Below are 23799 nucleotides of genomic sequence, written 5' to 3'. Positions count from 1 at the left end.
TCTTCCCTGCGACTTGACAGCGTGATTGTTTGGAAAATCCGATCTGATCACTGAAATATAATAATGAGGACACTCTGTCTTTCAGATCTGATTTGAGAAACAAATCTGATTTGCGTGCAGTCTGAACATATAGTTTTTATTCAAACGTTGCTCAAATCCTTATGGGGAACAAAAATGACATCTCTGTCCAAAGAAGTCCCGCCCACAGATGAGAAAGAAAATCAGAATTCTCATGTGAAATATCTAAAACAGTTGTACCTTCTCCTCATCATGGATCACAGGCACTATCAAGGAGCTGATTAAGAAAATGAGCTTCCAGGGCGTTTTCATAATGACTCATTCATTATATTGATGCTGGGTATCATACGGCTCAGTATGCTTATACAAGGCAGTAAACACAGAAGCAGGTGGATAAAGCATAATCTCATCATGAAACCTTCATGTATATTCGAAAATAATATGCTTGTCTTTTTTTTGTGAAAAAGCATGTCAAGCTTGTGTGAATTACTGCTTTATCTTTTTGCAAGTGAGCTGGAAAAGTGTTTACACAAAATGCTTTTCCAGTTAGGATTGTCTGATTAACGTTGTGTGTAATGAGATTTTTAATGATTAGCAGTCATTTGTGCCCTCTGTGCTCTCTGAAATGTCAGCCTGATTGAAGTCCAGCCTCTTGTGTGCAGTATCTTGATAGCCAATCAATAGCCCATCACCAGTCCATGGCAGCTCTCACATGTCATCAAGCTAAAAACCATAAAGCAGCAGCTCGGCTCAATGTTGCCTAGCTAGCATTTGTGAGCTGCAATTTTTCCAAAGTGTTATTAATCCACCTTTGGAGTTCCATGTCTGTCAAATGTGATTACTAGCTGGCTCCATCATGGTGGATGCAGACAGGTGATTCATTGCGAGTCATTTATTTTTGACAACTCTTAACAGCTGTTTGATTGCTTTCTGAAAATAAGTTTTCGAGAAACTGTAATGCAACAAAAATGTTTACCAACAGACCAGGTGGACAGTAAAAATTTAATATTTTAAGGTTTTAAAATGGTAGTAACAATTAATTTAACTGGTGTAATCTGCTGCTGTCAACCTGGTTGACATATGTTCACTTGTCTGTGCTTTCAAAGTATGTCAGTCTCACATGTACTGTGCACTTCAGTCAGTTAGAGCAATTTTGATCTTGTTTGTACAAAATCGTTCCAAGCCTTGGATGCAGGAGATGGTAATATAAATGAAATGCCAAAGCGGTGGTGCTTGGCTGGTCGCTGTGAAGAAAAATGTTTGCGAGGCTGAACTTATGCCAAGAGACAAGACCACTGGCATATAAAATATAAGAGTATACGGCTGCTGAGCAGCGAGATGCTTTCCACACAAACATCGAGCGTTGCTGTATTGCCTTCAAAGATACTGCCGCTCAACTACGACTGCGTCATATATTTTTAAAGTTACAGCCATGCTTGGAAACCATAAATAGACTGTTACCTCTAATTTAGCTGGGATGCCTTGTGATGTGATTTCAACAAGCATTTTTGAAACCACTGACCCACATCACTTGCCCACTCGATTCATAATTCAGTGTGCATTGCAGTTATCTGTGCACAGGAGCATCAAACGGAACTGAAAGAACCATTGCATTTTAATGCATTTACATTTATGTTAAATACATATTCAATCCAGCACCAGTCTTCTAACAGCATACATAAAATCAGTGAGGAGTCTTCCAAGTGCTCATACGCTACTAAATAATACAACATAAATAATACTACACATATTTTCTTTATGTCTCTCCTTTTTGACCTAAAATCCAGTACTTCTATGTTATTTGACTTGGTGTGTTTGTTAAACTGTGCATTATGTTCAGGATAACCAGTCTTACATCTGAATTTAGCTGAACCTTTAAATTGAAAGAGGGAAATATAAAAGATTAATAAATAAATGTAAATTAATACAAAAAAAATAATGTAGGACACAGAAGAAGGATCAATGTGACAAAATCAATCAATTTGAATATTTGAATGTGTGAATGAGGTTTAAATTAAACAAAAGTAAATTACAGCCCTCTTGACAATAATTTAAGCGTAAAATATTCAACAAAACCCTACTTATTTTCCTCTAGTTTCTTTGCAAATAAGGTTGTTCATGTTTGCATTACGGCATCATTCATTTCCATGATAGAAAGTTACAACTAAAATGTTATGCTTAAAAGACTAAAAGACTGTCACTTATAAAATGTAAGCTTCTTGATTATTGAATTTGTGAAGTATTTATTCAACATATTACTTTACTAACTGCTCTGCATAACTAGAAACTTATTCATGTAAAGATCTTTGTGATTAAATCAACTTTTAAGTGCATTTAAATATATTCATACAGGTTTCTTGTTGCACACATTTGTCAACATTAATCCGGCGAATCAAAAACGTTATGAACACGATTCAATCTAAAACAACAGATGACAACACACGTAACTGCGTTTTTCTTCAGCAGAAGTTAACCTAAAATAAAAGAGTGAAAATTCCATTAAACAGATCAGTTTCTGAGCACAGCTCTCAACAGTGGTACGGAAACCAGTCTGTGGCCGAGCTGTGGAGGCCTCTGAGAGTGTGAGGAGGATGTGCTAACAGAGTGTTTCTCACTTCTCTTTCTCTTGACAGAGAGGAGATGAAGTCCCTCCAGGCGGCCTTGCAGAAGCAGCTGGATGAGGCAAATGAGAGAGCAGAGAAGCAGCAGGCCACGGTAAGACAGAGCTGACCTGACCATCAACACCCGGTCTCTTCTAACCAGCCCCGTCACCTGTCACACAGGCCCCTCAGTGATCCACGCTCATTACCCAGCAGCAAGCTCTCTTGCCTCATTCCCTCACTACTTAATTAAAACTCTCAGAAAATAGTGAGAGAAACCTTTGTGTCATTCCCTCAACTCCCACACAAAATGAATAAGACTGAACAAAGGCATTATAACCTAAGAACATGTACTTATCTATCCATCTACCAAAATCCATCTTTCCATTTAGAGTGTCCACCTTCCCATCTGCCCATCATGTCACTCTGCTTCTAACTAATTCCACACAGGTATCTTAAACACTAAATGCCAAATTCAATTAATTTCATCACCTGGTAATCCAAAACCTATATAATCCAAACCTATATAATCCAAGAAAATAGAGAAAAATACGGATTCTCACACACAATTAGCACAATATGCTAAAGAGTAAAACATAAAAAAGCCAGCGCTGCATACCGATCTGTACCAGCCCGCTTAAAGAACTGCACATACTACAAGAAACTTTTAACTGGTCTCAATTTAGCACTGATGCCTCTATAGAGTGCCACAGGACAGAGTCCTAAAACTGGAAATAAGTTAACATTTTTTCACCTCTAGTTCCCTCATCTAAGAGTCAATGAGTGTTTTTGAATGAGTTTTCGGTTAAATGCCTGAAATAATGTCTGTGGTTGATGGAAGCTTACATAAAACTACATAAAAAACAGCGTTTACTTGTCTTAAAGGCACCAAGTAGCCAATTAAAAGATTTTTTGCTGTGCTGACTGTGAATTTGAGGAGTCTCACAGTCTGAAGAAAGAAGCTGCTCTGTAGTCTGGTGGTACGGCAGTGAATACTTTTGTATAGTCAGATGGCAGCAGAACAAGTTGTTTATAACTACAGAGCTATCTGGCTGTTGGCTTATTATTATGATGACATGTTAATAACGTCAGCTTTAACCCAAACAGAATGACCATTACCGAGCAACCAAATCTGATAGCTGTAGGGTTACATGTCACATAGGTGTTTGAAAGGCACTAAAACAGTTCAGTTTCACCACCATCGTATTACATTTACTGATCTCACATGGCCACAAATAGATACATTACCTCATTGCTATTCAGCTGCAAGCAGGAACATGATAGTTCCTTGTAGCTGCTTTAGGTTTACTAACATATAAAGAAAAGCAACAAATCATCGCATTTTAAGAGCTGGAACAAGTGAATGTTTTACATTTTTACTTGATGGGTAAAATGACAAATGATAAAGGATCATTCTTGATTATCAGAATAGTTTGATTTGTTTTCTGTTGAGCCTGTTCAGCTCCAGTCATTTAAAATGTAATGATTTGTGAAACTAAAGCTTTTACACACAAATATTAAATGAGTACATGAAGATGATACTCTGCTCTTAACTGTAGGGAATTTGGAGATATTTGTAGTTAAGTTGCAAAATGTGTATGAGACATGTAAGAGAAACAAGAGGAAACTTTGCATGAAAATGGTAATTCTTTAGAGTTGCTGTTTACGTAAGCCTGTATTTAAATTGAATAAACTTCACTCCACCAGCTTCTGACCACACACTGCTGTAACTGTTGTGCATAAGCCCCAGCCCAAGCTTGCTGACATAAACACAAACTCATTCAAAATACAGTGTAGCTACAGTCCACTGAATTGTTGGGTTATTTAAAGTGCTAATGCATCTGTTCTATCTCACTGTATTGTCCCACATTTGTATCATCATGCTATTCATAGAGACCACATCTTGTTCTGCCACCGAACCCCTTATCAACAGTTCAGCATGAAGCTTGTCTGGCTGCACTGACAGCTACAGTAGCCCAGGAATTCCTTTGGGATTTTCAATATATGCCAATGGAAAAGCCTGTCCTGTAATAGTCCCAGCTTCTTGTGTACAGTCACAATTTTAATATTCGCCATGATCAACAATCAGATTTGTGAAATAAACAACAATACAGTAACATTTCAAGTGACATTCTTGTCATTTTCCCAAGATCGTTGGAAAATCCCAGTTGCTGGGTTTTATGGTTTGAGTTTGACATTTATGTTCTATTAAATGGTATTTATCACCCCCGCTGAGATTCAAGATTAAAAAGAACACCTCTCTGCAGAATGCAAATGCCACAGACGTTGAACAGAGCTATGAGATACTGTATCTGATTTAGACGCCTGGTATCTGTGTAAAATTCAGTAGAAATACAGGGCAACCAAAGACCACAGAGATAATCAACATTAAGAAAGTTGGAAGCCCCTTGCTTGCAAAATTAACATTTATTGCCGCTTATGTTGTGCAGAAATCACCAATGAACACACAAAGCAGAAGACAGAAAGTGGTAAACTATGCCTACAGGTGTGGGCAGTGAGATTCGAGCCAGTCTATCTCAGGCAGCATTCTGTATGAAGAATTGTTTTGCTCTGAATGTGTATTTGGTAAGCAAGGTGCCTCTAACTTCTTGGTTTAGAATCTTGCATTCAAACTAAAGAGATGCTGCATATGAAACTAGGTCTTCAACTTTCAGTCATTTTTTAACAACCATTTAATGACAATTTTTTTGATAAAACGTTTTAAAACCTGTGATTTGACATCTTCATATTGCTTGTTTTGTACAATTAACAGTCAAATTAAAAGATATTCAAATTACAATGATTTATAAAAGCAGTAAATATGCAGCTGAAACCAGTAAATCCTTGGTGTTTTCTAGCTACATGGTAACATCAGTCTGGTCAGTCATCCATTCTTATCCAGACTGAAATATCTCAACATCATTCAAGGGCCGGTGTGAAATGTTGCACAGAGATCAATGGTGTGCAGAGAATGACTCTTGATGACTTTGGTGAACCCCTGACTTTCCCTCTCGTGCCAACATGAGGTGGTCATTTGTGGTTTGAAGTTAAATGTCTCTACAACTATTGGATGGATAACCATTATTTTTTACCGACATTAATATCACCCTCTGAAAATAATTAAATAACACAAACTTTGGTGATCACCTGTCCTTTTTTGTTAGGTCAAAATTTGAATTTGTCCAGTGCTTCCATGGCGAAATACCTTCAAAACTAATTGTATTCCCATTAGCCTCAGCTGTACTTTGTCTTTAGTGCTAACTTTTGATGATAGCAGACTGCAAAATTAAGATGGTGAACATTGTAAGCATTACCTGGTAAAAGTAAGCAGGTCAGCATAGTCATTGTGAGCCTGTTAGCATGCTGATGATAGCATTTAGATCAAAGCCACCGCTGCGCCCAAATACAGAGCTGCTAGTTTTGTTGTTTGATTGATATGATCATATTAATAATATCTTATATATCATAATGTTAAAATGGTTGATTAATAAACAAATCATTAATTTCAACATGATTCATATCTCAGGCAAAATTATCTCTGCTGTTTAGCCAAGCTCAATACTCCACTGCACAAGTCAAACTTGTAGCTCATGCTATGCTTAATTTTCTTACTCACTTTCCTTTTTTACATTTTAAAATCGATATAGAGCTACAGCTAGCAGATTTTGTGGCGTAAAAATGAATAAAATACAGGAAAAATAAAAGAAGAAGAAAGAAAAGAAAGAAAAAAAAAATTTGCATTCAGCAAACAGAACTGGTAATGTAGGGGTTGTTTTTATGTTGCCCCTTTTTTCACTTCTTTTAGCTAAAAACCTAAATACTGCACTAGGATGTGTTTTTTTTAACCATCCCCTGGAGCTGTGGCAGTGACTGAAAGGCTCAAACATGAACCCTGATGTTATCATGCCCTGCTTGGGGATGTGAGTCAACTGGTGAGGCTTATTTTACTGTTCCCTGGGGTGTGTACCTGGTATTAGGTCACCAGCCCCATGAATCTTTTTCTCTTTGTCCACCAGACTATCTTGATGACCTCTCTCAAGGACATGCATCACTTAAAAAAAGCTCCTTTTCAGAATAAAAAAACAGAAAGAAAGAAGAAACCTTGACCTATCTATCTCTCTCACATACAGGGAATTTATTCTTTTAAACATACCGTAGCCCATGGCTACAGTTTGCCAACCACAGTTAGTGTTTGAACCTGTGTCTGGCTGCTAAACACAAGCCACAGGCCTGCACCACCAAGACATGCTGAGCTCATGATAAAAGGATTGCGATAAACAAAGATATCACTCTGACATGATAAGCATATGGGCTATTAAATCCGGCACACTGTGGAAAACAGGCAGTCACTCACCGCAGGAATAAATGCCTCAGCGTATCACATGTGCCGCAGTCAGGGTCTTGGATGGAACATTTCAGAACTGTCTTTATACTAAACTAACTTTGTAAGACGCGAGAGAAATATAATAACGTGACAGAGGTTTTTTATCAGAGTTATGAAGTCTTTAAACCTTGATGGGTGGCCGGTTAAAAAGTGAAAAACTGTTTAATTAGTGGCATGGAGAATGCCTTGCTCTGTCAGTTTAAAAGGAACAGTGTTCATTTATGGTAGGAGCCACAATATACTGCTTGAATATAAACTGAATGTAAACACTGCTCATACTGGCTAAATTAAAGACAGTAAATCAAATGCTACCACTGTTTTGCTACCTGCAGTACCATGATCACAAGCATTCAATACAATTAACTGCTAATGCACAGAGGCTGGTTTAATTCAACTTTTTATTTGATTAAGTTAATTAACATCTAAATCTTATGATCAATTTCTATGATGACAAGCATGCCCAGCTTACCAGTTAGACCACTGAAAATGCCCGAAGTCAGAGCCAAGGGGATTTCACTCAATGAATTCAAATGAATTCAATTCCTCACATACCGTCCTGCTGCTGTAAATAGGTAATTTTGTGTAAGAACACAGGCTGAAACTAGTCCTCAAAAAAATACACTCTTCACTCCTGTTTGAGTAATGTTTGTTACAACTACAGCACACACCTGTTTTAAAAGATTTATGTTTTCAGTTGTAACAAATGGACTTGACTGTAAGTGTCTCAGGTGTTCTGGGGAAGTCTGACAGTATTGAGAGATGGATGGATTTGGTATTTTCATGGGATTTTTGACTACTAATATTGGAGACAGTAAATCAGATACTGCATTTTGTTAATGGCATAATTGCATTCATTCAATGCACTTAGTTTCACATACACTGCTTAAATGGGCATACTCAACATCCATAGCTTTCATTAAATATGTTCACTGGATAGGAAATAAACACATAATGAATCTGGGCTTCCAGTCTAATTATCTTTCGTTTTGTCCTTTCTGTCTTCAGATCAAATTTCTTAAAGTGGAGATGGAGAAAAAGACCAAAATCATCAAGGATTTACAGCAAGAGGTGAGTCATCAAAGTTTCACTTAAGGATGATTTGAATCTCACTACATTAAGAAAAAATCCTGCATTCAACATCATAAATTTTCAGTTTATGGCTTCGTGAAGTATACGCAACCATAAAGGAAGAATTTACTCTAATTTACTGATCAGGAACCCACTTTCTCTGCCTTGTCTGCTTTTCATTTAATGATTTTCTGTGTCTGCCAAATGCCTTCTGGCAATCTCCAGAGACTGTGGGTAGAGCTGGTTTCTTTCAATCAAAGGTGGACATACGCTGGCATGAATATATCTATTTTACCAAGTACTTTGTAAACAGTGGAGTGTGTCTTTGATCATGCCTGCGATCATGGCTGTCGTGGCTTGTGTTGGTTGAGAAATTGCTCTCTTCTTTTGCCTCTTCTGCGATGGATTTCTCTCTGCATGATTGTTGAACATCAGTTCAAAATAGTTCGTCTAAAAGGATTTTTTTCTCTCTGATTCTGATGGGCTGACACCAAAATGTGACATTTACAGCTGATGCTTTAGATAGCTGGAGAAAAAAAGTTCTGCTGGCAAATGCCATTGTAGCTGCAATGAAAGTATGTGACACCACATTATCTATCGTTTGGCTTGTTATCTGCTGGAATAAAAAAAAAAATAAAACACATCGACAAAAACAACAAAACAACATGGCCCCATTAAATGCAGCATAGCTACATCGGGCACAGCAGCCTTTAAAATGTTAAGGCATTTTAATATGACTGTTTCCATTGTTGTGTTTGATTTGTCTGTCAGCTATGTAACATGAAAAAAGGAGAAAAGAATTGTCAAAATGAAACTCCTGCAGACGAGTACTGTGACAAATTGAATTAAATCATGACACACCAGCCACCTAATCATTTTACTGAATGTTATATGTAGATATAGGAGGACCCTTTACTTCGTTCACTGTGTCAACATGGAAAAAACCTGCTTCTGAATGACATGAGATGGGTTTTTATACAATGTTTTGACTCAAATTGACTGACTCCCTACCAGAAATGCAAATACAAATTAGTTAATTTTGATGCATGTTTTGTATTTATTGAGTAGGTAAGGTTTTACGTTCAACATCTGGAACCTTAATGATTAATTGGCTATAATTTCTGGCCGATTTATGAAGCCAATAATACGAATTGCTTTGAGCTTGCTTCAGAAGCGCAGAATCTTCACACAAACATTCAGTAGGTTGTGGCATGTACCTTTAAAGCTGGCATGCATTCTGCCAATAAACACAGAGAAAAACAAGAACAAAAGACGCAGCACACTTTTGTAACGCTCATGACATCAAACTGCTGCACCTGGTTAGAGCCATCGAGTATAGACTACAGACACATCATTAAACGTGTTGCTACTTTCAACATTTTTTACTATTTCAGAGGGAGACAGCACAATTTCAATTTGGAGTACATGTTCTGCAAGGATTCAGATAGGAGGGAAAAAGTCCAGAAGTTTTAACACAACAAATCTAATTAGAGCTATGGAATATTAAATCATCTATCTTTGCTCACTATATCTGTCTTACCCTCAAGTGTGCATAAAATACAGCTTATGAACAAAAGCTTAAAATTATCAGTTATCAGTGTCAGCTGAAAAGAATCCATATTATGCATCTCTATGTATTATACAAATATACTAAGCAATTATTAAGATACTTATAAAAATGCCCCTTTTTGGGGGTGTTTTGAACTGCAGGCAGGTTATTTTAATTAAATCACAAGATCATGAGAAATGATGATGAGGAGGGAAAATTGCCACACCGTGCTGCTCACTGCGAGTGAGAAAACTGATTTTCACCAGATGTTCAAATTAATTTGAGACCAATTTCGACTAACTCTGCTTTGGTAACATGATCAAGTGCTTTAAATGAAGAAACAAACAGTGACATAATGACACCAATTTACTGATATCAAACTGTTCCTGCCAGAATGCAGGTTTCTGTGGATTCACCAGATCTATCATGTCTGTAAACAGCACAGTAGATCACAAACTATAGAATAGAGTATGCTGCGTTGTGTATTTCAAATTGTGTTTCTTGTTTGAAAGTTAATACAACTGAAGGACAATATGAAGTCATACAAAGAGATGTGATTAAAAAGTTTAGCATGAAGTTATCATAAATTGAACACATCTTTTGGTTTGATCTTAAATCACATCTAAACCAGTGCAATGAATCGTGTAACATCAGTAACATTCTTAGAACCCCATGACACCATTTTTTCTACGAAGCCCACTGCCCTTCAGGGTACCCAAGGGAGCTCAATAGAGCAGCGTTTTTGTGAGCGTTTCCATGTTTTGTTTGTCTTTTGCAAGTGCTACGTGATTACCAATCTTGCCAATGGTTTCATACTATTTTACTGATCTACAGGGGGCAGTAAAGATGTACAGTTATGTGCCATCTAAGGCAACAAAGAAGAAGAATGCTAGCTAGTCAACACAGATGTTGTGAGGACACTCAATCTTGCTGAGAGTGGTGAATCAACTCACTGCAATCAGGTGTGTGTGGCACTGATTGGCGGTGATTAAGCCCAGGTGTGTGAAGCCTTCATATACCCTCAGTCTCCAGTGCCCTGTGCTGACTCATTGTCTCACCTTCAGAGGCAGTGAGAGGTTCTCCCCGGTGTCAGTGTGTCTGACCATACCATTCTAAGAATTCCACCTGTAGCTTTCCCCGAGAAATAAGTTGGTCCTTTAGAGTTTGCTGTGACTCCAGCCTTAGCCTTTCATTTAGAGTTTTTCTGGGCCTCCTGGACAACTTTAGTTTTAGTCAGCTGCTTGGCAGTGGTGGTTTTGTTAATCTTTTGTGGTGCATTGTTTTCTTAAGGAAGCCTGTAGTGGCTCCAGACAATTTCGTTGTTTTGTTTTTCCCCCCATTTCCAGCCCATCGCTACGGCGATTTTTGTGGTTATCCCCCTGGGATAGCTTAGAGACACCCTTGGGTCTGCACCTGTGTCCCACTCTCCCCCCCCCCGGTTCCTGACAGAATGAGTCAGCCAAAGGAGGACACAGCGGACCCCTTCGCTAGTGCGTCTCAAACTTTGGATCTCAGTGATAAACTAGCTGCACATGGGCAGGCTATCACCGCACAAGGAGCCCTTTTAGGCTCTCATGAGCAAATGCTGCGTGCGATCGCTGAGCAACAGGTCTCTCATGACAATATGCTTAGGGAGATACTTGCATGTCTACAGACACCTGGACCAGCCCCAACCCCAGTACAAGCACCAAACCTCGCAACTCCCCAAGCCCCTTCAGTTCCACCTCATGGACCCATTGTAGTTCAGGAGACCAAGCTGGCAACCCCAGCCCGCTATGACGGGCATCCAGGGAGGTGTAAGGGATTTATCACCCAATGTAGTTTAGTGTTTGAGTTACAACCCTCTATGTTCAGCACAGACCGAGCACGGGTAGCATATATAATATCCCTGCTTTCAGACAAAGCTCTTTCGTGGGCTACAGCCTTGTGGGATAGGCAGACTCCTATCTGCGCTGACTCTGCCCTCTTCATGGCGGAGATGAGAAGGGTGTTCGACCATGATGTAACTGGCCAGGAAGCAGCCAAACGCCTTCTTAGGTTACGTCAGGGCTCTGCAAGCGTAGCAGAATTTTCAATTCAATTCCGAACTTTAGCTACGGAATCAGGTTGGAACAGGGAGGCTCTGGTAAGCACTTTCAGTCATGCTTTATCTGAGAAGGTTAAGGATGAGCTCGCTTCCCGGGAGGTTCCGGATTCACTTGAGGAATTAATCTCATTGGCAATTAGAATTGACAACAGAATCCGCGAGCGCAACAGAGAGAGGAAACAGACGTACACCCGTCCAATGTCAGAGGAGCTTAACATCCCTCATGAAAGACCTAACCTGCCTAAGGGATCCCATAAGGATGATGATGATCAGGAACCCATGCAAATAGGACGCACACGGCTTACTTCAGCGGAGAGACAGAGGCGCATGAGCAGTGGAGCTTGTCTATACTGTGGGAGGGTGGGTCACTTCATCCGCCAGTGCCCTTCAATGCAAAAAAACGAGTAGACTCGTCAGATCATGGGGAGGTCTTGCCGAGTCTTATTAATTCCCCGCCTGTGGCCAATAATCACACCTTTTTGTCCTTTGAATTGTTGTGGGATGGACACTGGGGCACCTTCTCTGCATTTGTTGATTCAGGAGCAGCAGGTAGTTTTATGGACTCAACCCTGGCCCAAAATCTAAAATTACCCATTTTTGATCTCCCTTCTCCACTCGCAATCACTGCAGTGGATGGGCAACCTTTGGGTATGGGTAGGGTTGAGAGGGTCACCTGCCCGATCTTCATTCGCATCGGCAAGCACACGGAAGAGATTAAGTTTTTTCTTATTAATGCACCTCAGTTACCCCTCATTCTGGGACACCCATGGCTCAAGGAACACAACCCTCACATCAATTGGAGGACTGGGAGGGTGCTGAGCTGGGGCCCAGATTGTGCATCTCACATGATGGGATCAGACTCTGTTCAACCTCTACCTTTGGGTCTTGAGCTTCCCGCGGCCACCAATGCCTCTGCCTCAAAATCTCCAGGTATGGTAGATCTCACCTGTTCTACCCCCAGTGATCCCCTGACTCTTGGGGTTCTGGAGTCCTTGACTCCTTCCGATTCTTCGTCCTCTGGGTCTCTTCTTCCCAATGGGGTTCCTGCAGAGTATGCTGAACTTAGTGAAGTCTTCAGTAAACAGAAGGCCTCCATCCTTCCTCCCCATAGGCCCTATGATTGTTCCATCGATCTCCTCCCAGGCACTACACCCCCAAGGGGCCGCCTGTATTCATTATCACGACCTGAAACATCAGCTATGACAAGCTATATTGAGGAAGCTTTAGCTGCAGGTTTCATTCGCCCCTCTACATCTCCAGCTGGGGCCGGGTTTTTCTTTGTAGGGAAGAACGACGGGGGGCTTAGACCCTGCATTGATTACAGGGGTCTAAATAACATCACCGTTAAAAACCGCTACCCCGCTCCCCCTCATGTCTACGGCATTCGAGCGGCTACAGGGGGCGTCTTTCTTTACTAAGTTGGACCTTAGGAACGCCTATAATCTTGTGCGTATACGTGAGGGGGACGAGTGGAAAACAGCGTTCAACACTCCACGGGGGCACTACGAATATCTGGTCATGCCCTTTGGACTTTCGAATGCCCCCGCCGTTTTCCAGGCATTTGTTAATGATGTCCTCAGGGAGATGCTTGAACATTTTGTATATGTATACTTGGATGACATCCTGATTTTTTCTAAGTCCTATCTGGAGCATGTGTCTCATGTTAAGAGGGTTCTCCAGAAGTTGTTGGAGCACCAACTCTTTGTTAAGGCAGAAAAATGTGTCTTCCATGCCCCCACAGTCAAGTTTCTGGGGTACATTGTGGCGCAGGGCAGTGTCAGAATGGACCCAAGCAAGGTCAAAGCGGTGCAGGAGTGGCCTCAACCTGACACTGTCAAACAGGTTCAGCGCTTTTTGGGGTTCGCAAATTTTTATCGGCGCTTCATTAGGGGCTTTAGTTCAATTGCGGTCCCTATTTCGGCGCTGGCAAAGGGTCCCCCTTCACGATTCCGTTGGTCCCCAGAGGCTGAGAAGGCATTCACAGAGCTTAAGAGAAGGTTTACCACCGCACCGGTCCTGATTCACCCAGACCCCTCGATACCATTTGTTGTTGAAGTTGATGCCTCCGACGTAGGAGTTGGGGCAGTTTTGTCCCAGCGTTCTCCAAAAGACGAAAAGCTCCATCCTTGTGCATTCTTCTCTCGGCGTCTTCTACCAGCTGAGAGAAATTATGATGTGGGTAACAAGGAGCTGCTTGCAGTGAAATTGGCCTTGGAGGAGTGGCGCCATTGGCTTGAGGGTTCCGAGCATCCGTTTCAGGTCTGGACAGACCATAAGAATCTGGCTTATATCCAGCAGGCCAAACGCTTAAATCCTCGCCAAGCTCGCTGGGCCCTGTTTTTCAACAGGTTTGACTTCAACCTTTCCTACCGTCCAGGTTCGAAGAATCTGAAGCCAGATGCCCTATCTCGCCGATTTGAGGGTTCTGGTAGTGACAAGTCCCCAGAACCCATTGTGCCACTTACTCGCATTCTTGCCCCACTCACCTGGGGGATTGACACTGTGGTTCAGGGGGCTCAACGGCTGGAGCCAGACCCAGGAGGGGGTCCCCCAGGCTGTCGGTATGTTCCAGCAGCAGTGCGATCACAAGTGCTTCAGTGGGGTCACTCCTCACGCCTCACAAATCACCCTGGTGTTCGTCGCACTCTTGGTTTTCTCAAACGGAGATTCTGGTGGCCCCAGATGGGGAGGGATGTGAGTGAGTTTGTGGCGGCTTGCACTATTTGCGCCCGAAATAAGACGCCACAACAGCCTCCTGCTGGTCTGCTCCGGTCTTTACCTATCCCAAGTCGCCCTTGGTCTCATGTGGCCCTGGATTTCATTACAGGACTACCCGCTTCTAAAGGGTTCACGGTCATTATGGTTGTTGTAGATCGGTTCTCGAAGGCAGCCCATTTCATCCCTCTCCCAAAGCTTCCCTCCGCCCTGGAGACAGCCCGACTTGTAGTCAAGCATGTCTTTTGCTACCACGGCCTCCCCCAAGACATTGTGTCTGACCGAGGTCCTCAGTTTGCTTCCCGTTTCTGGAGAGCGTTTTGTTCTCTTGTGGGTGCTTCAGCTAGTCTTTCGTCAGGGTTTCACCCTGAGACCAACGGTCAGACCGAGCGCACCAATCAGACACTCGAGAGGACACTTCGTTGCCTGGTCTCCTCCAACCCGACCACGTGGAGCGAACAACTGGTGTGGGCTGAGTATGCTTATAACACCTTACAGAATGCATCCACTGGTTTCTCTCCTTTTGAGTGTCAGTATGGCTATCAGCCGCCGTTGTTCCCAGAACAGGAGAGAGACGTGGGGGTGCCCTCCGCTGCTCAATTCATCCGGCGGTGCCGTGCTACCTGGAGGCGTGTTCGTGCCTCTCTTCAACACTCTGTGGCACGGCAGAAACACTACGCAGACCAGCATCGCCGTCCGGCCCCGAACTATCGGGTGGGTCAGAGGGTGTGGCTCTCCACAAGGGATCTGCCACTGCGGGTAGAGTCTCGCAAATTGGCGCCACGCTTTGTTGGCCCCTTCAAGATTGTCCGAAGGATTAACCCTGTCACCTTTCGCCTCCTGCTCCCCCGGTCCATGAGGATTCACCCCTCGTTTCATGTTTCCCGCCTCAAGCCGGTCTGCTCCAGTCCGCTGGCACCTCCAGGGACGCCTCCACCTCCACCCAGGTTGATTGGGGGTCAACCGGCATACACGGTTCGTCGGATATTGGACAGTCGGCGTGTGGGACGTGGGGTTCAGTACCTTGTGGACTGGGAGGGATATGGACCTGAGGAGCGGGCCTGGGTCCCGGCTAGAGACATTTTGGACCCTGCTCTTATCCGGGATTTCCGCCGCCTTCGGCCTGGTGGCCCTGTTGGAACGTCGGGTGCCGTTCCTTGAAGGGGGGGTCCTGTGAGGACACTCAATCTTGCTGAGAGTGGTGAATCAACTCACTGCAATCAGGTGTGTGTGGCACTGATTGGCGGTGATTAAGCCCAGGTGTGTGAAGCCTTCATATACCCTCAGTCTCCAGTGCCCTGTGCTGACTCATTGTCTCACCTTCAGAGGCAGTGAGAGGTTCTCCCCGGTGTCAGTGTGTCTGACCATACCATTCTAAGAATTCCACCTGTAGCTTTCCCCGAGAAATAAGTTGGTCCTTTAGAGTTTGCTGTGACTCCAGCCTTAGCCTTTCATTTAGAGTTTTTCTGGGCCTCCTGGACAACTTTAGTTTTAGTCAGCTGCTTGGCAGTGGTGGTTTTGTTAATCTTTTGTGGTGCATTGTTTTCTTAAGGAAGCCTGTAGTGGCTCCAGACAATTTCGTTGTTTTGTTTTTCCCCCCATTTCCAGCCCATCGCTACGGCGATTTTTGTGGTTATCCCCCTGGGATAGCTTAGAGACACCCTTGGGTCTGCACCTGTGTCCCACTCTCCCCCCCCCCGGTTCCTGACAAGATGTAAACAATGCAGGTTTTATAATGTTAAAAAATGGCTTTGCAACATGTTTATTAGACCTTAACAATTCACACAATGGGTTTTTGTAAGTAAAACAGAACATCAACAGAACTATTGTTTTTTAACATGAAAGCTTTGCAAGGCACCTTTTAAACTTTACAAGTTGTCAAACTGTATGTTGTTGTGTAGAGCTCTAGTTACCACCTCCTGGCAGCCAGAAAAAAAGTCTGAAAAAAAAAGTCACTGTAATCAGCTAATATAAAAAAATAACCTGCTTCCTAACCATCTGTTGAGTTAACCAATTAATTTAATTCTGAGCTGATTCAAAACACTTAAGTAGTTCTGCCTGGATTTTTACTTGCCCTGATGAAGATCTCAATAGCTGAAACACGTAGGCATGTTTTTACTGTTGTTATGATTCAATAGCCATGAGATATTAAAGGCTTTTTAAGTCATCACCCTCTTGAGTGCCTTAGACTTCTTCAACAATTCTGCCCTGATTATTACTTATAATCTTACTGAGTAGATTATCTACATTGTAACATCTGTCTATTCTAGTATATAATTTTGGAGCACACGTTATCAGTATTTAGTATTCATAATCCCATAGTCATATCTCTTGTTAACCTACATGGTAGCACCACATCATGTTATCATTTGGTGTCACTGATATAATGAAATACTGCACATATAAAATCATGGAAGCTGTGAAACGTTTTTAGGTAATGTGTCTGAAAAGTAGTATCTCAGGTATCAGTCAACTTATAATTAATGTCTGTAAAAGTCATGTATTGAATTTGCTCTTGCATGATAAGCTCTGTAGGAGGTAATCAGAGGTAAATGTAGACACTTCCATAATCAATCAAGTGATTGTCACTGTAGGAGGTTGCACGTGTTGGCAATACTCTGAGGCAGATCGGTTTAACTGACTAAATGACCCATAAAGGAGGCCATGATTTGACTTAGTAATGAACAATTAGGGACTCCTTTACACTTCAACAACATCTTAATTTAGAAATAGAACAAGTAGACACTGACATGGAGGCATGAAGATAAAGACTATAAACCAAGTGACAAAAATACCAAGTCAGTCCAGACCCAGCCTTGTGTCATGAAGACAACAATGCTGTACTTAGTGTAGCGTTTTCTATTGGCGGTACATTTTCTAATGATTAATAAATTGTTGGAAATCATTACAGTGATCCTGTCCACAGATAAATGTTGTTTTAATGTGGCTAATTTCCCTGTCGTTGACATCGTTGTTATAGTGACATTAACTGCTGGAGGAGTGAGAGCGTTGCGTGTCGTTGCTGCTGAGTTCATGCATTAACGTTACACCAGAGAATTTACTATCAGTGCCTCGCAGATACGTACATTATGTGTCTGGTTTCTCCTAGTATACAGTGTCTGCAACTAGTTGTAAGAATGTCTGAGTCAAAAACAGTCCTCCAAGCACCAAATGTGGGTATAATTTCCGTTTGGCGAATACATTTTATAGGGCTCTCTGCCACACTGGGCAGAAAAAAATGCTGTTGTACCGAAAGAACTATGATGGCCTCTGTCATGTTTTGGTGTGAATTATCTCCATAGATTTATCAGTGCCTCTCTCCTCTGCTGTCTATTGGAGTTTGACACTCATGGTGCATTCAGGTGCACATCGTAAACTCATAAGTCTATACTCAAAGGCTTAAAAGTTAATTCTTTGTTTAAGTACATAACTACATCTGTTATTACTTTCTTCTTATTTCACTACAGCATTCTTAATAATTACATTCTAAAATGACATGTATAATATCTCATCAGATCTTTATCAGTAAACTTAATAACATTTTTGTACAACAGGTCCCCGAGCAGCCTATGTCTGGTCATTTTTAAGTTGTTTTACTGCAGCCTTGTTTGAATAATTAATCATTAAGACATGAGATGTGAGAGATGTGATGTTTATTAGTTGATTTAATGCTATTTTGTAATCTCCCATCAAAAAAAAAAAATAGATATGGACATTTGAGTAATACCTTTGAGGACCCTTTCTATATACACTAAATATACCTTTCACATATACAGACATGATATGTGATGTGTGAACGTATAAATGTATATAAGTGTATATATATATATATATATATATATATATATATATATATATATATATATATATATATATATATATATATATATACATATATATATATATATGAATGCAAGAATGTATACAGACTGATATATCAACCATTCATATAAGATATAGTTTTATAAATATTTAAAGATTGATATATAAACAACAATTACACAATATAAGTATGAATAATGTGTCATTATGTGTATATAATGCAACATATGTATATATGATATATGTATCTATTATAATGAGTATATAATAGTTTATGCTTTAGTGTTTGTCACAGGCAGTTCAGTCTTCTGCTGAACCTCATTAACATAAGTCAATCCTCAAAGTCAATCTTGCCAAAACAACAAGTTGGCAAACAGCATTGCCAACAATTTGACCTGAATTAAAGTTCGCTGAACTGTAATTGAAGAAACTAAAAAGAATAACATTTTTGGTAGAAATGCCATGTAAATGTTGATGCACTCCAACACACTGAAACAGAATGGAGGTTATTTACTGGGATTTACTCTTCAGGCAAGAGGAAGAGGCAAAGAGCACAAGTTCAAACAAAAAAAGCACCTTTTCTAGAACCGCTGCTCTCCTATTGAGTGAATGCTTCATTGTTGACATTTTGAGGTTTGCCTTTTTCTCTCCCAGATCTACATCTTGGAAAAGGGCTTCTCCAGGTTTGAGGGGCTTTATAATCACATACAGAAGGGGTCATCTGTGGTCAATAGAAGTCTGGAAACTTCTGACATCTGTGAGGCTCTGACATTTAAGTCGTGGCTACATGCAGGGAATCATGAGAAACATTTTCCTGCATCTATTACACTTGTGTGAGTTACAGAAGATTTCCTCCGTGCAGAAATCAAAGGTCAAAATAATCATTTTACTATCCCAGTTTTCCATTCTCCTCAGTTTTATGTTACATTCTTGACTTTGCATCTTTGAAGGACGGTCATTTGACAAAATTCTCACGTTATAACATTAGTTATATGCGATGGAACGTACCATTAAACGAGGTACTGTAACCCCAGCCTTTTTTTTTTCTGGTGGTAGAAATAACTGCATTTTATTGTCTTCATTATTATCTTCAATTATTAATTACCACAGAAATAAAATCAAAACAAGCAATTTTTCAAAGCCAAAATAAACAAAACTGTTTCCACCTGAAGCACATAAAAATTGCCAATATTACATCATTATCTTTTAAACAGTATTATGAGCATGAATTATGTGCCCTGTCATGTTCTAGTCAAGATTAAGTGATCTCTTTGCGACTACCTCAAGAAAAAAGTATAATGTCCTCTTCGAGAACTTGAAAATGAACATGAGTGGGTGTGTATTTTATGTCTCTTATTTCATGTTAATCATTTACCTATGAATATCTTTTCAGAGCGTTTAGAGTTTATTAACTTTCTGATTTAAAAGATCCTATATCAAGACATAGCCATAAATGAATAAAAAGATAATTTATAGTCTCATATCAAGATATAATACCAGTATATTGCCCAGCCATACCTGTAACTATTTTAGAGGCGTTGATTTAACTTTATGGCAATTTTGGAAGCTGAAGCTTGTGATGCTGTTGAATTCAAGAGCTTCATTTGTAGCAATAAAGGTTTACTTAATATTAGAAACATCTCTCAGTACAACATAAATGCAACTATACATTGCAACCTTCATGACGGTAGGAATTATTGCAGGGCTCCTGCATTAGACTGCATTAATTTAGTTATCTAATAGACTGTTACACCTGGCTCAAACTACATATGCTGTATTGTATAACACCATCATTCATAAGAGTTATTACGTGGCCATGTTAAGTGTATTCAAATTCCAGATTGAGCTGAAATGAACATCTGTAGAGCTAACCGTGTCCTTTGTTTACACCAGCATTAGTTTTTAAAATGTGTTTTTATGTTGCACATCACTGTGAATTGTGTTGTGGTGTCAGCAGGAAAGCTCTACGGCTCCAATTCACTGCAAAGTCATTATCAATGATTTGCTTTCGGGGCTTATTATGAGTATTTTGAGGAGAATGACTTACAGACTGACTTGGATCCTGCTGGGATTCATCAGGTTCTCACAGAGCATTGTAATAGACAGCTTTGCCACACACCCGGCTCCTTGCTGCTGATGCTGATGTTTTTTAGTCTAAAATGGCTTCCCATCATTGTCTTCTTCCTTTCATGTCTTTCTGATGTAATTTCACCGGCTAAACGGCAGAAGAAAAAAAAAATCATGCATCAGGGCATTTACTGGATCTCTTAGTGATACTCTTACCGGAAAAAGTGACAAACTAAAGTAGGCAGGAAATGGAAACCGCATCATTATGTGTGCTACAAAGACAAAACAGATGAAACCACTGAAGTTAATAGAGGCTTAATATCATAGTCTAGCAAGTTTTGCAGTTCTTTGTTTTTTATTTTATTATAATTACCAATGAGTGATACTAGAAAGTTACTTGTTCATGACTGTCAGAAAGTGATCAAGTGTAACCATTAAAAAGATGTGATGACTAATTTCAAACATTATTTCAAGGAGTCAAGTCAGTTTTATTGTTATTTAAAGTGCTTCAAAGCGATAAAATGGAAAAAGAAATTGCATATTCCAAGGTAGTGTGTAGTGTTAGTGTGCACAATACATTAAATCCAATGTTGCCTTCCATCTGTGACTTTTCTTAATATTTAGGCAGTAATGCTGCATTTCTGTCTTATTAAAAACTATATTTGAAAATAATTACCCATTTTTTTAGTTAGTTCTCCACAAGCACACTGAGCTGCACAGCATTATTGCCTTCAAGAATAAATGGCTTCCTCCCTCCCACAAGTATATTACTCAACAACTGAATGGCCACTGCATTAACACAAAGAGTGTCGGGACTAATTTCACACAGATGATCACTGAGATGATCACTGAGAAGATGAGATGATCGCTGAGATGCACTGAGATGCACTAAGAAGAAAAATGTAGTGACAAAAATAGAGGTTTAGGTGAAATTGGGTGTGATGGGTGATGGCATGTGATGTCACATTTTGCAGTGAATGGACAGGTGATGTACAGCCTGATCGATCGCACTCACATATCGGAGACAGCAGCCCCGACTTGTTACTCAAGAGTAATGGTGGACTTGACATCCAGTGAGAGTGACAGTGTTTATTGTAAATGGAAAAGGCCTAGTTAGATGGCAATTAGGGATGCAAATTTTCAGTAATTTCTTTAATTGATGGTCGGCTGCCTTAACAATCAAGGCATGGGATATATTTGAAAAGCAAGCATCTGTAATCTGTTATTGTATAATACTTTTTGATGTATCCATCCCCGTCTCTGATTGTCGGTCAAGACATTTTTAATTGGTGAAATTCTTAACGGCGACTAACAGATTAATCATTAATCATATCCATATCACTAATGGCGATGACAGATTAAAGTGTGGTCAAATTTATGACAGTACACAATTAGTATATGTATGTTTGTACTGACAATATAATGCATGCATCACTCATCACATCCTAAATTTGTGGTGTCATATAGTGAGTTTTGGATGGTATACAGCAATTTATGTTGGGGTTGTTTCCCCTTTAACAAAGCAATGTCCATACAGTTCCCTGCATATAGGTTGTAGATTGTGTAGAGTTGGCCACAGAAAAAAAATTCTATTCTCAGATTGACTTTGTTTGAGGTATTTAAAATGATTCAGTAATTCACATGGACAATTTAAGATTCAAGCAAAGTATAAAAAAAACAATATTTTGTGCTTTTTTGCCTTCCTACGCTGACAATATTCTCATGACCCCAAGATCAACCTTGCGATTTGAGCAGTTCAGACCCTCAGGTTAGAAACCTTTGGTAAGAGTTCTAACAACATATATAAATAAGAAAATCTGCTGGCTGCCAGAGCATGTTGTAATGACTCTGTTTTGTGTGCTAAAAGGAAATACACACAAAATTATCGTGAACTGAGCATGAACTCTGAAATAAATTAAATGATGTTGATGCAAATTTAATGATCATTATATACTTCCACCATTGCGTTTGATAATGTGAATATGTCTCATGTTCGCCCTTTGAAAGCTGAGCTAACAGGCAAAATAAAGATACAGGAAGTCTAAATTAGAATGCATGTTTTGCACATGTAGGTATACATATGATGTACTGTGCAAAGCACAAAAAACAGCAAAAAAATCACTACTGTTTATTCTGACTTTTTCGATGGAAGGTCAGACGCTGGGATGTTTGGGCATTTCATTTAGATGCAAATAAAATCAGGAAAACAAATCCATGTGTCTTAGGTTGCTATGGCAACATGGCAGTGCAAACATAGAAAACAAATCTCACATATATGTTTGAGTCAGATAAGTGCCCAGCAGACTGAAATGAAAAAAAAACAACAGAGCAGCTTCTCCAGGTTCAACCCAACAAGAAAAGTAAAACTGCTCCTAATGACACTCAATAACACATCAGAGACAACACCCAGATGACAGCAGTGTTACCCAAACAAAATATTTAGCATGCGAACCAGGATATTATATTAAGATATTATTTTAGTAGAACACAGGGGCATTCAACTGCAAGTGATATTATTTCTAAATGCTTATAGTCAGCACCTATTTAGCTACCAATTCCTGTCCCTTCTTTAAGATGAGTGAAAGAGTAATGGATCAGCCTATGATCAAGAAAGGAAGCTTTGGTCAGGGTGTAAGCTTTATTGTATTAAGATATGTTGTTTGAAAATGTTCTTTAGTTGGATTTGAAGTCAGATGTGTCCCCAGTCGCCCATCCAGTGTCAAAACCTGTTTTTTAGGTGTTTCTCTTTCACATAATCCTTTTTTACTTCATGCAGTGGGCATGTCCTTTTACATTTTATGGCATAATGCCTATTTCACAGAATTTCTAGTACCAAAACAGCTCTCTGCACACAGAATCGATTCTCCCTCCACTGAGATCAGGAGGAAACCCAGAAAGGTTGTCCGTGATTCCTCATTTTCGCCATAGATAGCACACACACTCTTCATTTCATCAGACAGCTCAGCGTTCAATCGAATGTGGCTCAGGGTGAGCCTGAGGGTTAATAGATTGTGGATCTGTCTCCTCTTCTCAATCAGTGTCAAAAACGTACTCAGGAGTAAATAAATGCACATAAATGTTTGTTAATGTATTTCAACCAACAAACAACTCCTTCCTTTAAAGCAGCTGCTTGTACTGGTCCTGCTGCTCTTTTACTGTGGAGCAGGGTAAAGGGGAAATGGTTAGGGTGGAATCACCAAACCATTATTTATTGCGTGCTGCATTAAATAAATTAGTCTTGAATTTGAGCTAAAGTACTGAGTCAGTGTCTGCTTCCCTGACACTGACAGGAAGCTTGTTTCATATGGAGAAGTACTTGAAATGTCTCCTACAGCTCTCCAGAATCGTTTCAGGAAGAAACAAAAGCAAAAGTAAATTAAAGATGTCATATGTAACATTTCCATACCAAAATGTTGATGAGGAAAAAAAACTAGAGCAGGCTGCTTTCACAGTTGACCTATATGGTCATGTTTCTGAAGAGGACAGCCTT

The 23799-nt window shown here is 40.1% G+C and overlaps 1 protein-coding gene across 1 annotated transcript in view; it reads left to right on the top strand.

Moving 5' to 3' along the window:
* The window catches only part of luzp2 (leucine zipper protein 2), a 261556-nt gene that overhangs the window by 182024 nt on the left and 55733 nt on the right, over nt 1-23799 (top strand). The window contains exons 6-7 of the mRNA XM_073463820.1: nt 2652-2733; nt 8008-8070. Of these exons, the coding sequence (XP_073319921.1) occupies nt 2652-2733; nt 8008-8070 (145 nt within the window). The remainder of the gene's footprint in view (nt 1-2651; nt 2734-8007; nt 8071-23799) is intronic.

Source organism: Pagrus major, chromosome 4 (genome assembly GCF_040436345.1).
Source record: "Pagrus major chromosome 4, Pma_NU_1.0".
NCBI classification, from domain to species: domain Eukaryota; kingdom Metazoa; phylum Chordata; class Actinopteri; order Spariformes; family Sparidae; genus Pagrus; species Pagrus major.
The sequence above is the reverse complement of the archived record's forward strand: the minus strand, read 5'-3'. Positions and strand labels throughout refer to the sequence as shown.